The sequence below is a fragment of the Mesitornis unicolor genome, unplaced genomic scaffold, assembly GCF_000695765.1.
Source record: "Mesitornis unicolor isolate BGI_N332 unplaced genomic scaffold, ASM69576v1 scaffold54105, whole genome shotgun sequence".
In the NCBI taxonomy this organism is placed as follows: domain Eukaryota; kingdom Metazoa; phylum Chordata; class Aves; order Mesitornithiformes; family Mesitornithidae; genus Mesitornis; species Mesitornis unicolor.
The window spans coordinates 1,075-19,470 of record NW_010185881.1 but is presented as its reverse complement, the minus strand read 5'-3'; the positions used below and the strand labels follow the sequence as shown (position 1 = coordinate 19,470).

The 18,396-nt window shown below is 43.7% G+C and overlaps 1 protein-coding gene across 1 annotated transcript; it reads right to left on the bottom strand.

Annotated features, from left to right (window-relative positions):
* Nucleotides 1–1,922: 1,922 nt before the first annotated feature.
* AKAP10 (A kinase (PRKA) anchor protein 10) lies at nt 1,923–15,959 on the bottom strand (the record flags this gene model as incomplete). Its single annotated transcript, XM_010184951.1, has 14 exons — nt 1,923–2,364; nt 3,475–3,570; nt 4,182–4,234; nt 4,819–4,901; nt 5,753–5,862; nt 7,505–7,678; nt 8,423–8,567; nt 9,109–9,245; nt 10,108–10,231; nt 10,585–10,669; nt 11,090–11,188; nt 12,616–13,170; nt 13,484–13,666; nt 15,912–15,959. Coding segments are annotated over 14 exons (1,898 nt in total), but the record flags the coding sequence as incomplete, so codon positions are not given.
* Between the last annotated feature and the right edge of the window lie 2,437 nt (nt 15,960–18,396).

Genomic DNA, 18,396 nt, shown 5'->3' with positions numbered 1-18,396 from the left:
GGGGGCGCTCAGTACCGGGGGCGAGGGGAGGTCGGGGCCGCTCCGGGGCATTTTCCGTGTGAGCGCACAGGTGCTTTTTATTGCGTTTCTAAAATAAAAAGCAGCAAAACCAGCAAAAATTAGCCCCAGTATCCCCTTCCAATAAAGCACTAAGCTGTGTGTACCTTTCCGGTAACAGAGAGAAGGGCTGGGAGCACAGGGGGTTTATTCACCATATAAACACCGGTTCTTTGGGCTAGACAGGAGGCAGGGAGATCTTGCACTGAGACTCAAATCTGCCCTGCAAGCCCATAACAGTGAGAAATTCAACATCTCCCATCCTATCCAGCACAAACCAGCAACAACCATGGTGAGCAGACAACCATAACCCAAGAGCGCAATGCTTCATCAAATCTAAGCACTAGTTATGGTGAGAAAAAACTGGCAGGCTGGACCAAACCACGAACCCAGCCTTGCTTTACCCATCAGACACCGTTCGAGCGAAGCAGCTTTGAGATGTTGCCCCGAAGAGGCGCTTGGCCAGCCCACAGCAGCCTCTGGCCCACGCTGAGGCAGGAGAGGCCCCAGGAAGGAGGTGGAGCCCTGGCAGGGATTTCCCTCTCCTTTTTTTAATGAACAGTTTTCCTTATCAGCCTCCAGGAGCTGCAGCACTACAAGTGAAGAAACAAAACCCAGCCCCAAAGCCATGGCCTGCAATCCCTGAACACGCTCAGCTGGTGAGCTGGTATTAAAACACCTTCTTACTTAGCGTTTAGATTGAAATCAGGCTTATTTCACCACACTGCCATTACCATCAGCCACTACAAGATTAAGAAATGCATGCAAATGTACCAAGGAAAAACTGTTCAGGGGTTGGTTTGTTTCATAAACCTCCAAGACTCACATTAAAAAAAAACCCCAAACCAAACCCTCGTGAAGCCAAATCCCATCAAAACAGAAAATTGACACAAATTTTAATATTTATATATTTTAAATCAAAACACAATTAAATAGAGTATGGTTTAAGTACATGAATAGTTGGGCATGAGAGAAATAAGAGATGGTACATAGTACCAAAAACCTATACACAGCCTTTTTTGCTTTTTTTATAGACAATACAGTGTGCCTCTAGACAATCGAATATTGCAACAGAATAACACTTGCTAGTCAATCGAGATATTCTGAACATTGGAGATGATCTGAGTTGTTGCAAAGTGATAATTTTTTTTGGTTTTTTTTTTTTGCACAAGTTTGAGGAAAAAAAAGCAACCATAAGAGTAAAGTAGAAAACCCAAAATGGAAGTGTCGTATAGTGAAAATGCAGCGATAACCTAACAGTGACACACTGAGTGCTTCTGGTACCCTGCAAAATCAATTCACTTGGGGGGAAAAAAAAGAAGTCGGTGCTGTGTAACACGGTGGCTTTTTAACCGAAACTAAAAGGTTTTGCAAGTTGCAGGTGTTGACGATGTCAGGGAGAAGGCCAGAGGTCACTACAAATGATTCTTCTTTGTAAACCCAACATCTGCAATTGGATACTGTGGTGGCTGGAGGACAAGCAGCTGTGGAGAAGGGCGGCCGCGCGCAGCAGCAATTCCTGTTTTCCTTGCTCGTGGGATGGAGAGGAAGGAAAAGGGGGCGGTGGGCAGGGCACCCCCTCGTCGGGAGCAGAGGGCGGCGCAGGTGCGAGGTTGGCTTTGGATGCGCTCTGTGGTGGAAGCAGGGTCTGTGCACGCAGGAAGAGCTACGCCGTCCGGGCTTCGCTCCCGCTCGCTCTACGCTGCCTTCAGAGTTAATGTAGTTATGAAGTAAAATACATTTATTTTACAGTTGAATACGCATCTATTTCAAGTAAGGAAAACCAAAACTTAGAACTGTTTAGGTCATTCACTGCCAATGGATTCACCGTTTGGGGTTTGCTTCTCCGAAGGCCAATGTGAGCAACGCCCCATGGCCTTTCCAATTACGAGTTGAAAAATTACAAGTAGCAGAACTAGAAACTACAGCAAAACCTTCCCCTCTTTGCTGTGGCTTGTGTCCCATTCCAGGTATTTTGCTTAGAAGTCTTTTTTGAGACAGGGTCGAGTATTTGTGAAGTTATCAGTTTCTCAGTGACACGTTTGTAAACTGCGTCTTCATCGCTGTAAAAGCCATCACTATTCTGAATGCCACACACAACAGGACAAAGTGTTTCTTCACGCTCTGTGGTGGAGGTACAGGATTGCTTCTTTTTAATTCTTCCTTATAAATGAGGGAGATTTCGGCGGTTGGAATAACAGTGCTTTGCTTTTACTGGCTGTGTTAAAGAAACCACCAAAAGGGAAAGTTCACTCATTCTCAAAGCGGAAAACCAGATTTCCTCTTCCGGTGCTTCCAAAATCATAGCTGGAAAAGGAAGAACAGGGTTAGAGTTCATGTTACCCTAAAACATACAAGGCAATCACTCAATAGAAAGACATTTTGTGCTTAAAAATGTTGACTCCAGGTACAATTGAGTTTGAGGAGAGGAAAAAAACCCCTAATCCCATCACATGTTCAACCTTCTGATAACCATAACCACGCTCGCTTAATTGAATCCAGAGCATCTGCAGCCACTTGATATTTCTAAATACTGCGCTGAGAGACCTTTTCATCTAGCCAGACTGGAATGAGATAATTTGCAGCCAAGCTATTAAGTGAAATCATTATACAAATCATTTAAATATAACTGCTCTATGAAAAAGAAAACAGTGACACAGTGAAACTATGGATCCATCCGTTCGAGCCTTATCACTGGGCTTTGTCACTCGTTTTTCTTCAATAATTAAGAAAAGCACAAGTTAATTTTAAACCAGTCAGATGCCTGGAAGCCAGCAGTACCAGGTGTTAGCTTGGTAAACTGCTGCCATCGTTATTTCACAAAATCCAACTGTTGCGTTACAACCGGGGTTGTGCTTGTTTTAGTTTGTTTTCTTTAAGCAGCGAACGTGTGGACTTGGACAAGAACAGAGTCGCTAAACAACAATGTCCAACACGACACCACCAGCCCAGGGACAGGGCTACTGCGTCGTTTTTGGAGCGCAGACACAGCACTGTGTGAATCAGTGCACCCAACACCACAACTCCCCAGCTGTCGAGTTTTACTGACGCTTTTTGCACAAATATACCAACATCCATTGACATGGAACAGCAAGTGTGAACTCCAATAAGAAATTACAGCATTGGCCCTGCAACACAAATCACTCTTAACTCATGAGGCAGTTTATAAAGACTCAACACGACCAAAGATGATTTTAATGCTTGCAGAGGAGAACCACTGCAGATGTCTGTTGAGAAATTCCTACATCATCTGTAGGCTGCAACACTTCCAACCTTTGCTTCTTCCTACCACGCTACACTGGTTTGAACATTTACCAGCGTGGGTTTGGGATGTGCTGGGAAGGGAAGCGAGGGCTCTGCTCCTCCCCCAGTCTGGCTCAAGTCAGACAGAGCCAGGCAGCCTTTCCACCCCCTTACCTTCGTAACCTTCTCCAAAGGCTGTTCACACTGCGCCTGCTGCATAACATCATTGACTATCATCTTCGCTATCCTCCAAGCCATCTCTTCTTGAGCCTGCCACAGGAAAAACATCCCAAAATACAGATAGCTTCAAGTTCTTAAAATAAAAATACAGTCCTCTAGCACAACTCACACGCTTCGCCTTGGTGACGCAGTTAACCTTCACAACTCAGTGACTTGCAGTAAGCATCTCCTCCCTCAATGGAAATACACCTGGTTTCCAGTACAGCATTAACTTCAATTGTATTTATGCCTTGATGCAATTTCCAAGAGAGTTAGTGAAGTTTTTAGACTTATCTATTGGGGACTTGTCCAAGTCCCTGCAAGGGGGAAAAATGCAGCCTGCAATCCACGTTCAGTTGGTCACTTCACAGTACCAACCAACCAACAGCACCTCCACTCCGAATTGCACATACATCTTGTAACACCATAGTAAGAAAAGTCTTGACTGCAAGCACACAGTTAACCATTATATTAAACCAGCAAGCACTGGCAAAAGTCAAACATGCATGCAATGAAATCACACCTAGCACACAGAGTTTGACAGTTCTTGTTGGGGCAACAGGAGGATACTTAGAGAAACAGCCGGGATTAAGCACTTCAATACCTCATTTCCCCAGTCTGCACTCTACAGTGAGTCACAAGGACAACAAAACAGGACACACCTCATCTGTGTTTCCTTGAACCCATTTCTTCATTGCTTGTGAAAACATGGACCCTAGTTGAGATAAAAAACAGCAAGCAAGGTATATTAGCAGACTTTGGAGCACACCTCTATGAAAGCAAACTCCTTCCATCCCTCTGCAGGATTTGCCCTGCTGGCAGTGGAGAGACCAGAAGAGCAGCAATGGAAGACAATGGATTACATGGAGCCACGGTTCATCAGTCACTGAGCCCCAACCATTCCTCTTTACCAGAGCTGAAAAGCAGCATGAACAGCAGATCCCAGCCCAGGTGGGAAGCATGTGCAGAGCTGAAGCTCCTTTTCATTTCGAGACCAAATCTTTGAAGGTTTGATCATCAGCTCAGCTGCTAACGGCTTCCATCCCTGCCAGGATCCACTGACAGCTCCAACTCCCACAGGCTGCTCAAACTCCCAGGAGTCCAGCTGGACCACAAAAGCAGAATTCGGCTAGGAAACCAGGCCAGAAATGGGGTTTGCCTCAGCACAGGACTATTCCTTATGTATCTCTGGCTTAAAACAGATCTGGAAAGAGTCGAGCATTTCCCTTATCCTGACTGCAGTAAGGAAGAGCCGTTCTGCAGATATTTACAGAAATGGAGAGAAAGAAGCAAGCAAACCTTTTGATTTTTTGACATCAGGCTCTGGTTCAGATTCTCTGATAAACTGTCCCAGGTCACTGACTCGTCCAAACGTCATCCTCCTGAAGAGAGAAAAAGAACCACATAGGTTATATCATGAGAACTTAGGCACTAAGGAAAGCCACCAGTCAGGATAACAGAAAAGCCACTGTAACAAAGACTCTGGTGTCAGAAGACCAGCATTTTACCAATTACCACCTCTTCCACCTAAAATAGTACATTGGGAAAAGTTTCCTGCTCCTCTCCTACATCTGAATTCAAAGTGCACTAACAATTCTTCTAGAAACCAGCAGCAAGCAAATGCTTCAACGACTCATCATGTAACATCAACAGGCAGTGCTAGCAAGTGCTCTGCACTCCCATGAAAACCTGTCATTAGGGAGAAAACACTTTACAGGACAGAAAACTGGTATGCAATAGAAAAGCAAGGTAGCTATAGAAACAAAGGGTTTCTGTATGTGATCCACAGAGCAGAAGAGCTTTATAACAAAGAGCACTGTAAGAAACAGAACAGCTGTGCAATCTACTAATGAAATGAGGTTTAAACACTTCTCCACCACAGGGGTAGGGAGAAATCAAGATTGCACATTACAACAGCAAAGGCACCTGAGCTTACTCTGTTCTGTTCCAACCCCAAGCAGGAACTGACTCCAAAGTGCAGCTGAGTAAAGTGCAATAACAACCAGGAGAAACACAAAAACTGATTGGAAATATTTTTCTGGCTGCCATTCCGGTCAGAGAAACATCCACTATGACAGTGGTGCTAAATCATGCTATTGAAAGAAGTTTACTGTCAAATATTGAGATGAGCTAAGATTGCAACATCTTGGGTACTCTCAATGAAACAGAACAAAAACGAAACAGAGGTGAAACACACAACTAGAGAGAATGAGAGACACTGAATGCACCTTACCCTGCGTATGTTCGTTGATATAAAGATTCTGGATCCAGACTTGCAGCATCTACAATTATTGCTTCATCAAAATTTTTCAGGATTTTAACATTAGCCTTTTTGACGCTGGACTACAAATAAAAATTCTGTGTATTAGTGCCCAATGCAGACAGCTAACAGCTTCTTAACAAAACTGCAACTTTAGTGCTTTTACACTTAGACAAACCTCCATAAAGTCTCTAAGCAAGCATACAAGAATTAGAGAGCATATGCACAGAGACAAATTCCCAACTCAGTATGACATTGCTTTAAACAGGGGATGGTAAAGTTCTAAGACCAGAGCCAAGGACACAACCTACAGGTCAGTGTCAGGACTGTATTAGCAACTCAACAGCTCTGTGTGTATCCAGATCATTTGTGAGCACCCACCACTGAACTACCTCAAAAGCTGCAGCAGCTTCACCCATCCCTCTCACGCACTTGGTAAGCGATTCCCCACACCGCGCTTTCCCCCACATCAAGAACAAACATCTTTGACCTGGAATATTTACGTAAGATTAAGAAAAAAGCCAAGCAAACATTAGAGCAAGGAGCACACAAATGCACAGCAGTCCATTAGCACCCGAATGCAGAACTCGCTGCTCTGCTGAAGTGCTGTTCCTGATGCAAAAATATGCAGAGGCCCAGAGATTCTCCTAGGAATGCACACCACAACACAGCACTTCGTTTCCTAAACTGTCTGAGCAAGCTGGTTAGGAGCAGTTTCTCCTGCTCAGATTAATCAAGCAGCAGTGTATTTCAAGATGGTCAGTACACACATTTTACTCTCCACTTTGCAACTAGGGGGAATAATTCCTCCTTGCAAATTAGGAGGTTTAAAAATACTAAAAGCAGGTAGCAGAGCTTCCAAGTTGCTCGAAACACTGCACATTAACAACGCTGGTCTAGATACTGGATTTAAAACCCACGGTAGCACTGCGGCATTCAATAAACGCAAATCAGCAGAAGCAGTTCGCGCTGAGCTTTTTTGCTCTCAGCTGGGCTTGCAGTTTGCAAGCTGACCTGGTTACAGATAAGCTACAATCTGCTCAGCCTCTCTGAATTCACATCTGAATTAAGCAAAGCTAGAACTTTTGGAACAGCCGACTCCTGGTTAAAAACACTTCTCTGCCATCATTGGGATGGTTTCAGAGTGTAAGGAGCCCCACTGCCCGGTCCTGAGGGTAGGCCCACACAGGTACACAGCTCGCAGAGAGCGGCACCACAAAAGGCAACACAAAGATGCTGGCCTACAACCAGGGCACCATGCAAAGCAAATACACAGCAAGCACTGCTCAATGACTTTGAAAGGGTAACAGAGCTGAAGGAGCACAGGCACATTCTTGTTTCTACACAGTACAGTGAAGCAGCACCCACATAGTTCTAATCATGCTTAATTAACAAGAATAACACCATAAAATATGGTGGTACTATGAAACAGTCTTCAGCGAGTATTAACAGCTTAATAAAAATGTAACTCATGCAAAGAACTAAAAGCAGTACAAGATTTGGGTACAACAAATATGACAGACACCCTTCCATGCCAATACTGTTGGTCTGAACCCTGCAGCAGGCAGACTCCACGTGTCCTAACACAACATGGGCTTCAATGTTAAAGTGGAATGGGAAGCTTCAAATTAAAAGATGTTTCCTTACAGCATAGGAACTTTGATGCTGACACAGAAAGGTGATCGCAGCTTTTCCTATAACAGAATCAAACAACAAAACTCCTACCTGGGACGCAGAGCCATCTGTGCCCCCTATAGAGTCGCTGTCAGGAGAGCTACCGGGGCCATGAATACTCAGTGCAATATTCCCTCCTGGGAATTCATCTCCTCGGACTGAATGGATGAGATCATTCAAGTATTTGTAGTAAAGGTTGCTGGACAAGAAACCAGGTAAAAAAACCTGAGAGACAGAAGAAGGAGTCCCCTTTAACCAAGGCTGGTCTGCACAGTTACTGTCGATCACTTGCACAAGAGAAGGGACACACAGACACCTCAGTCTTTGTGTAGACAGTACACAAGTGTCTACACATGGAGCTATCCTGGATTAGTGGCTGCACTGTTTTGCATTTGAATCCTACTTCAAAATGAACAAAAAGAATTACGTATTCACCAAGTCCTCCAGTAAATAGAACTGAAGTTCAGATTTTTTTTTCCTCTAGAAAGGACTGAAACCCAACAAGCTCACAGTTATTTTGCTATGCTGTTCAAAATCAGCAGCAGCTCCAGAATCAAATCATTAATCTCTAGAATCCACACATCCCAGAGTTACACTATTAACCACATTACTGGTATTAGACTTGCAAACAACTGCTACTAGCAGGAAGGAAAGTTTTCTAGAGATCTGTAATAAGCTGTTGATAGCGATTCACAGGAGGAAATTCTGTTACTTCCATTAAAATGCGTAATCACCCCCAAGACAAACACTTCACAGAGATTTAAGAGAAGCCAGTGGGTGGTATCTTTTCAAATCAGGCTGGAGAAAATAGTCTAGCAAATTTTACCAAAGCTGTTCTATTATTCAGGTTAAACGGGAAATCAGCAGAACAGCACAAATCGGAGATGCCGAAGGGGACACCTGACACGCTACAAAATCTCCACATCGTCTCCACTACCTGCCAAAACCCTTCTGAAGAAGGCATCTCACCGTCTCCATGGTAGTCCACGCCTGCCGTAAGGGAGTAGTGAAGCAGTTGGGGAGAGGACCACCTTCCCTGCAGATGTTGGATTCAATCTCTAACCTCACCGAGTCATCAAACCCAAGAGGATGCGTGGCTTGAAGGGAGAAGTACCTGCAGCACCGGACAGGGGAAGAGACAACACAGAAGGATTTGCACAACTTCGGAGCTGGTCAGTACCCACCCCTCCCACCCGAACCATGGATCATCCTGCAGCCACCAGATGGTGCTGGCTTCAAAAACGTACGTACAACTGATCCTTACTATGGACGGGGAAAAGATCCCCGGTTCACAGACACATTTTTGATAAAGCCTTGCTCTGAAGCTACAGATAAAATAAATGGAACATCATATGGCAACTGATGAGCAGAATCTGACACACACAGTGTGGCAGCAGGGAAGCAAGGATGAAGCAGGAAACTCCCAGAACTCTGAGGCAGCATTTGCTCTACTAATTGTGTAATTAAAACCTGAGTTTGAGGATGAGGTGGGGGGATGACTGATAAAAGTCAGAGTGAATTGTTTTGCTTCCTCTCCAATTATTTCCTACTAGGGTAATAACAAGCTTGTGCAAGCTTGTTGCACAGTGCAACACACAAGTATTATAAGCACAACAACAGAGCTTCAGAAACAAATAATTATTGAACTCCCTCACTTGTCATATAAAATCATGGCATCATTCTGTGCTTCTTGCCCATCATACTGGCCTTTTTTGGCAGCAAGTTGAGACTGGAAGTTATCTGCTGCCAACCAGAACTGCAATACGTTAACTGCATCTTCCTTCTCCATGTACTAGAAGGGAAAATAAAAAAAAGAAGATAAATTAAAAAAGGTTTAGCAAGAAACTTTTAATAAGCACAGACAAATCCTTGCCATTTAAAACAAACACTGTCCATACATCAGTGAGGCAAAATTGTCACCAGGGCACACAAATATTCTAAACTTTCAGGTAGTGTTGCAGACAGATTTAGTTCAGAAAAGAAAAATAAAGGAACTTGTGAAATTTCTTTCCTGTACTGATTTTCACATTTAGTTTCCAAACAGCTACTTCCTTGTGTCACACCAAAGACAGGGGAAGCACTGGTTTCATGCTATGCTTAGCTTATGCTGAATTCAGCACATTGTCTCAGCTTCCCAGTTTGCTGCTTCAAACTACACTGGCTTGTCAGACCACCAGGACAAGTATTTTACTCCGAACAGACAATTCCGTAAAGGCACAGGACCCCACATCTGTAAAATCATACATTTAACCTCCCACACTCCAATCTGGAATCCTCTCTGTGTAAAGGCAGTGAATTATTTGGTATCTGTAAGAAGGCTTTGAGGCTTTCAAAGTCACTACTTCATTTGGTAAGATTAAGATGGCTGTGTCAAAGCTTCTACAAAGCAGAGACACTCAGAAGCACTCATGAATCTGGAGAAGATAGACACTAATACTCATTCTGTAGCACAGAGCACAGGTTTGAACAGTCAAAACACTTCTGCACATGGGCAGGAAATAATGTAATGCATTTTGTCCCAGAAAAAGACACACCTCATCTTTTAGGTTATATTTGAGGTGTCTTTATTGAGCATCACGGGATGAACAGTTTCTTCCATCTGAGAGAAATAAATAATAATTTAAAAAAACCCAAACCCAAAAGCTAACGCTCACCTCAGAGAAATAGAAGAGGGCTGATTCACAGAAAAGTATGTCAGCCAGATAAACAGTCCCGCTGGTCAGCACCTCAATCTGGTATTTACAGAAATGATGACTTCGCAAAAATTCACTAAAGTGCCTGCACGCAGATGGAACAACCATTGGTTATCAAGGGTCAACAGCATCCAAGGCACCTTACGAACCAATTAGTTCTTGCCCCAGAAGTCTTCTTTTAGTCAGAAGAAGGCAAAACAAGCAAGAAGCAGCACAGGTTTACAAAGGACACAAAGATGTAAAGAATGCAGTAACAGCATATATATAATAGTGATCACAAGAATGGATGTGGGGAGGAATAGATCTGAGCAGTTTCAAATACAGAGAACTGCACAAAAACAATGATGACATCGTTATGCCTCCATGAACATTTTTAACAGAACCACCTTTTGCAAAAGGACAACAGAGAGGAGAAGCCAAAGCATTCAATCAACTTACTCTTGCTCCATTGCATTAAACACTATTGACTGGGCTGTAACAAAACAGTTAGGATCCACTTGTCCATCTTCCCCACAAATCTTTGCTGCAAAGAAAGACCAGGTTAATTTTAATGTGCATTCGGCTGATCGAGCTGAAAGACACGAGTGATGACAAAATGCAGTTCAACTCTACCAGAATCAGCTGATTCCGACTCTGCAAAGATTGCTTTTAAACTACTGCAGATAGCTGAATGCTAATACTGCGGCTAAAATACTTGATTGAGACTCCAATCTGGATTCGTGGAATTCTTTCACTAATTTAAGCAAAGTCTTTGAAAATTGTGTGACTATGGCACAGCAGTACTGAAAGGTCAAACCCACTGATACCTGTAATGTGATCCACTACATTTTTACAACTGAGATTAAAATTCATAGAAATAAAAAGAAATATGAGTGTGTGATGTTAAGCATACATTTTTATGGAGGAGGAAGCTCTGAAAGGAGTAGGCAGTATACATTCTTACCAACTATGTCATTTCTCATTGCTTCAGTAATAGGTATTGGTTTAGCAGCATCTGGAGAGATATATTTGGTAAAAGTACTAACTGCATCCCGCTCTATACCTACAAGGAAGAAATACAGAATCAAACTTTGAATTCCTTGGCATGTGTCTAAACTCAGGAGTGAGTAACAAACGTCCGCTCTTCGGAAAAGCGAGTACCCAATTGTGAGTGACAAGTTTCCTGCCCAGGAAGCTTTCAGTCCACTAGTCCACCCTCTGCTGCTGACCGACTACAGTGACTGTGCTGCCTCCAGCCAGGTCCCAGTAAGTCCAGCACGGACTGAGCAGTGAGATGGAATACAGCAACGTAGCTCTGAATTCCCTACCACCACACAAGACAAGCGCCCCTCCTCAGCTGCACACCTTAGGCCCAGGAGTAACGCCCTAGGGGCAAGAACTGCAGCGAAGTTTCCAATTTCCAGCTCTCATCATAGAGAACAGAAAGCATTGGCATTAGAAAGGAATTAAAAGGAGAAAAAAAAAGTCTTAAAATGGGGTGCCTCAGAACAAGATGTGTGCTTTACATGTCACCTTTAAAGAGAGATGGGACACTGGTCTGGAAGAGAGGGGAAAAAATATACTCCAGACTTTCCAGATTTCACAAAGGGGACACAGTCCTTTCAAATTATTTTTAGACACCAGAAAGCAGAGATGCCTTTCATGACTAAGGTATCATGTTTAAGGTACTTTGAGGCTGAGGTTATGAATTGTGGTGGTACACGATAAATAACTTTGAAAAAGACAAACAGCAAGAGAAAGGGATGCAACACAAGGGAACAGTTGGGCAAACAAAAGGAACCAATACAAAGAAAGGAGTGTTTCCTTTTTGGCTGTAGACTTGCACAAATGAGGGAGGACTGAGTAGATGCAAAGTAGAGAAACAGGTTACGGTGCACAGAAGTAAATATTTTAATTTCATCCTTACTTTCAGTAGCCTCTGAAGAGGTAGACTCCAAATGAGAACAAATCAGTTACAAGGGGAGTGACTCTATCAAATAAATCCGAGAACAAAACCAGTACATTCCATACAAAAATCTCTACAAGTCTTTTGTATCCATTACTTATGTCATTTTAGGCAATACAGGATATTTACCTTCCGTGGAAAGTTAATTATCAATTCTCAGCCCCCTCAGAGGTGGGATGGGTGAAGGAATAATGAGACATTGCAATGTTCATCTTCATTTCTTAAGACTACACATGCAGGAACAGAAGTAACCTAAGCTTATTAGAGTACACAATGATTCTGAAGTCTCTTCAGCAGCGTATTTATTTTTAAAGAAGCAGTCACACAACATAGAGCTAAAATTGACCATTAGCTTACACAGCAAGTTAACGTTACTGATAGACACAATTATTTTCCTCCTCGCAACATCACATCACACTTACTAAGAGCTCATGAAAGCCAAGGCAGCTCAGCGTACAAAGCAAGCAGCAGGCAACGCTTCCCATCTCCCCACCTTTGTAAAGAAACGGAACACAGGCACTTACTTTTCATCAGTTTTCCTGACAAGTCTTTTAGTGCAGAGGAAGGGCTGTTTCTATTTGATACTGTGAGCTTGGAAGATTCCTGTTGATCAGCTGGAACAGAATGGGTCCCTGTCTCAGACTTCCTGAGACACAGAACACTGGTACTGTCACTCCCCTGACCCGAGAGCAGGTGGTTCTGGCTGTTGCTAGTTCTGTCGTCCCTGTCTGAAGCCACAGGCTTGGTCCTGAGCAGACGAACTGTGCCAGTGTCCTCCAGTCTCTCCTCGAGCCACCCACTTGGAGGAGACGACGCAATTTCTTGCTGCTTCGAGGGTGACACTGGCTCTGCCAACGAACTCTGCTTCACCGTGTTCAGGCTGTGTGCTCTTATACGGGACCACGTTGTGGAGTGGAAGCTTTCAGCCTCTAACCAAAACTTCACCAAGTGCTCCATTCGGCGCAGTTCCATAAACTGGATAAAATAAGGAAGGGCTACATTGTCCTGCAGAACTTGTTCAAGGGTCTTTGAAAGGCTCGATTTGGTCTCTTCAGCCTGATAATTCAGACACGATCTGCCTACAGAAAAGTATCAAGGGAATGACTCCATATTGTACTGCAGACATTGGTATCCAGTACAAAAACATCCCGCAATGCAACTGGTGAAGAGATGATTCCAACGTAACGGTGGCACACACAGTAACTTCTTTTAACAAATGCACTGTCCCCATTCAAAAGCCTCCGAGGGTCACACAAATGCTATTGTAACACAGTCAAATTGTTTTAATTACCTAATCTACTCGCCTGAAAACCAAAGGTTGGTGTGCGTACCAGTAACATACACAGAGTAACAAGAAACACTGACATCACTGTAGATCTGATGAGGCCTTACCTAAGTCTCCAAAATGAGCAGCTTCCATGTGACTTGGCTGCTTCTTAAGGGCAGCTGTCCGACTGCTAGAGAAGGAGTCCATGTTGGCAGAAATGGCATTAATCGCCACATGGCTTGGTCCTGCAGCCTCCAGCAAGGCATGATTTCTAGTGTTTCTCTGAGGGGAATGTACTGGTACTGGAGCTGGAATCAAGACAGGAATGATTAAAAGACAAGGATCCCAAAACCTCTTTTGAGCAATGCTCAATGCTAAGCATCCCAAGATACACCAGAGAGTTTGCAAGAGTCAATCTTACTAAAAATCTCGTTGTATGACACCTTTGATCAAGAGCTGGAGAAGAGTAAAGACCACAGCAATAAGCAAGTGTTATTATAGCAAGAATAAACTCAATTCCAATGGGTCAGTGGTAACCACCCACCTGTATTTTCCTTATTCAGTAGCTAACCCAAACATGCCAAGTCTAAGTTTACACGTGAAACATTATTCCCGAGTATCCCTTCTTCCTCGATAAACGCTATCGTAACAGCTTCATACTTGGTCAACAATTTAGTTCAGTTGCAATGTTCTTGCCAATCCATTTCCACACCTTTTCAAAGGCTAAAATGTGTTACAAAACCCTGAGCTACAAAGCTATCTGGGAGTTTTAACAACATCCGTCAAAAATATTTTCTTTGCCTCTTTTTGGTTTTAAGAGGAAAAAAAAGCAGTAAGGAAATTTCTGACGAAACCCAGGTTCTAAGGCGTAACCTCCTGTAGCTGTTCTAGAGCACGGCTGGCTACGTGAGCCCAGAGGGAACAAAGCAGCACTTCCTCACACAAAGCTCTGCCAGTGAAAAAGCACCGGCCAATTGTTAATTGATGACAAAGCTAAAACCCAAACCACGCTCACAGCGGCTTCAGCAGCTCTCAGGAAGCTGCATTGGATGAGGATGTCACACGAGGACATCTTACACCTCTGACTCCCGAAGCGAGTCAACGACACCACCTCAGCACACCACTTCCTAACACCACGTTTCACCAAGGTGTCAAGCAACTCTGTTTGGATGACCCTCATGCTGCAGAACTTTATTTTTATTCACAATTTTATGACAGAAGTTGACACTGTCACACTTGCACATCACAGCAGCAGATACCTTAGGAGCAACGGTGCAGGAGAGTTAAAACGTTTCAGCTTCTGCCATGTTTCTCTAGTTGCAGTGTTTGGTACCAAGACACCGCCTGCCGCCTCTTTCAGAGCCTTTGGTATTTTTAACACCAGCAGTAATGGAGAAAACACATTTTTTCCAGGCCAATGGCTGGCAGCCAGTTGTTTGGCTGATAACAGTAACTGGGGAAAATTTGCTGGAGGCTACTTGTGAAGAACCAGAGCCACACTCCTCATAGCGGCTGGGGCTTCTATGAATTAGATTCAAGTTTAAGTTTACGTTATGAACATTTGAGGGAAAATTGTTCTATTTCATCTAAGATTAAAAAGAACACCTGCTCCAAAACCTCCAGACAGCACTGCATCGCTACCCTACCTTCATACAGACCGTGGAGCAGCTGCTTGTCAAACTGGAAAGATGCTCTCTGCGTGCAGCAGCTCACAATGTGTAATACAATAAATTCTCAAACTTATTTTTATTTACAGGTAAGGTAACCTCTTTCAGCTAGCTACCACAGACTGTAATCATGGAGGGTGCTATTAAATGGATGCAACTGTTCCCTAGATTTGATTTGAAACACAGACCACCAAGGTGAAAAAGCTTTTAATTTTCTCTTGATATCCAGATAACACAAGTACGGAAAAGGGGCTTTGAGGATATAAAAGTAACAGACCACATTCACACAAATTACCTCATCTCCTTTTAGCATTGCAATAAAAACTGACAGGATAAAGAATCTTGTTTTTCAATGGTTCATAAACTTCCTTCCCATCAAGATTTCTTCTCTCCCAACAGAACTTGCAGCGGGATTTCTGCATCCCGTGGAGAAGCAGAGCTGCTCATTCTGACCAAGACTCAGCTCCTCGGTCTCACCAGCCACATCACCCCAAATTAAGTCAGATTTGGCAGCCTCTTGCAAATTAGACACAATTAAGTTGCATTTTCAAAACTGCAAAGTATACTGCACGTATGAAAGAAACTTTAGAAGCACTTTGCTGCAGATAAGGAATAGCTGCTATCTGCAAGGTGACTGAACTGCACGATGACTCTGAATTATGTCTGACATAACTTAATAAGCTCTGTACTTCCCATTCAGCAAGATGACAAGGAAAGATTAGTTACTATAAATACTCAAACAGAATTAAGTTTGGGGGTTGTTTTGTTTTTAACGCGTAGGTCACACCTGCGCCCAGTCATAAGGAAATTTTTCCACTAGTTAAAATAAACGTGGCAGATGATACCGGGTACCCGAATTTACAGACAAAAGAAAAAATTATCTTACTTCTAATTGCTTTCACATCTGTGATCTTTTCTTGTTCTTTGCCTTTCACTGTAAAACACAAAAGGAAACGTTAATGTTATTGTTGGGTGACTATGGCGTTTACCAGAGAACGGACATAAAATTCCCAAATTCAGCAAGTACCAGAGGCAGATGTAAACTATCATTTTGTTAAAACTAATTTCTTACTGAAACCTGCACATCAAGTAACTGACAGAGGCTTTCAAAGCTTTGTGTTGGTTTATTTTCTAAAGCGAATCCTTATCGTCCATGAAACACAGCACGTCAGAATCAACACGGAGAAAGATGCTCGCTGTCTGTGTGATTAAAGCAAGGCCACATTCAAGGTGACTGTAATGAACAGCATGAACTGGAAGGAATGGGATAGATGTGTTTGAAGAGCAGGGCACTGGCAGATGCTAAACCCAACACCTCCCTCCTCTCACAAGGAGAGCGGTACCACACACACAGCCAGAGCGATGGACCTGGAAGCCACCCCACGACTCCTCAGTCGATGGATACCACAGAAATGCTCTGGAAACTCATCGCAAACCGCAAATTCTCTCCCAGATAACACTGCTTAACTGCTGCCCAGCCTATGGCAAGCAACTGACAGGAAGGTGATAATTAAAACAAGTTGTGATGGAAAAGTAATTTCATTTTTTTTTTTAAGGAAGCTCCTAAAGGAAGTGAATGAGGAGATCTGTCTAAAGTAAAAATAGAGAAGCTGAAGGAGCGCATAGATGAGAAACAAAGTCAGTGGTGATACTGAAGAACGTGATCTACAAGTGAAACCTCCTCTGGCTGCTCCAGGCTGGGATTATTCCTACAAATGGGTCATCTTCGAGCACCGACTGGAGTCCTTCCGAAGGTAACCACAAGTCATAACCCAGCGCAATCAAACACCGACATCACAAAACAGGAGCAGATTCAAAAGAGACGAACCAGCAACCGTTCCTACCGGGAGCATTTTCAATATTTCAGGGAAGCCTGCACCTCGGGTTACATAATTGGCCCGCACGGCTGCCGCGCTGTGCGCTGCCGGGAGCAGAAACGCTGCAACTCAGCGCCTGAGATGCGAGCTCTCGGCGAGCGCGTTCTCGCTCTGACAGAGGCTTAAGCCCCTGTTAAATGAGCGGAACGCTTTTAAACCTGACCTCTCGCAGCCAGATGCAGCCGTGAACAGGAGACGAGCCCGCTTTTACATAACCGGGGGCATGCTGACACGTGAAAGGAATCACTGAAAAAATCCACATGTGTGAAGTAACACTGAGGAATAACGGGGACCAAGTAACCCCTACACAGTATGACAAACACTTTATGTTTCCGAAATTATTCCAGTAGTTGATTCACCAAACCCATTGCTACCGGCAATGATTCCTGTGTTTCAGCAGAGTCCTCCGTAAGCCTATTTTCAGTTTACATACATCTGTACCTTCTTACCAACTGCTCACTTCCTCTGTCTAATCACCTACTTATTACTGGTAACACAAACTCCCGCTTCACATTCCCAACCCCTTTATACAGAGGCTGCTTTCTTCCCCCATCAGCTTCAAGCAGGACAAAATCAAGAAGTAACAGCAGATGACAAAAGAAAACTCCTACGTGTGACAAGACCAAATTTCAGAGAGCAAAGTTTCACTGAGGGAATGGACTTTCACTTTCCTCAAGAAATCGGATGTCACTTGGTGGCAGTAACTGCAGTACAACACGACCAAGGCGTAAAAGCTTGTGAGGATTTCCAGCAGCAAACCCCGCTCACAGAGCAGTAACGGATGCACCAAACCGACACGAACCGGCCAGATGTGAAAACTTCAATTCACATCTTGAAACACAGACGAATGAACAAACCTGAGCTGTTCACGCACGTATGTGCACAAAAACCAACACACAGCATCAGAGGTCGGCCAGCCGGCAGGAACGTGCGCGTTATCCAAGATACCCCCGGTGAATGAGCGCGCAGCCCGGCTGTTCTCATTGATAACAACATCTGCCCTCAACGCCCGCCTGCTGGTTCAACTGTTACAGTTTAATTCTCAACCTGATATCCACCCTCAGTCTTCGAGACCTTTTTCTTAAGGCCCATGCTAAAAAAAACATGTCACTGGTTTTGATTTTTCTACCCGTTAGTAGTTTCATGACGCTTGCCAAGATTTAATTTTTAAAAGTTCTGTTAATATTTATCTGATGCTGTCTCCTCTCGAACAACAACAGCTCAACCCAAGAACACTGGTGCTTTTATAGTTTTGGACTGCGAGCGTCCAGCCCACGGAGTTTTATCACAAGCCTTAATTTGTTGCTTTTCTCCCAGCTGCAGTTCCAGATCTCCTCTAAAAGCCAATGTCTAAACTGGAGACTACCCAAACCAGTATTATTTACTGCAGAACCCATTCGAAAGGTTGCTGCTCTCCTTAACAGTGCCTCTCCTGGGCACTTAGTTCTGCCTGCACTGCTCTGACCAAAGAGCCTTTAATCAAAGCAACACAGA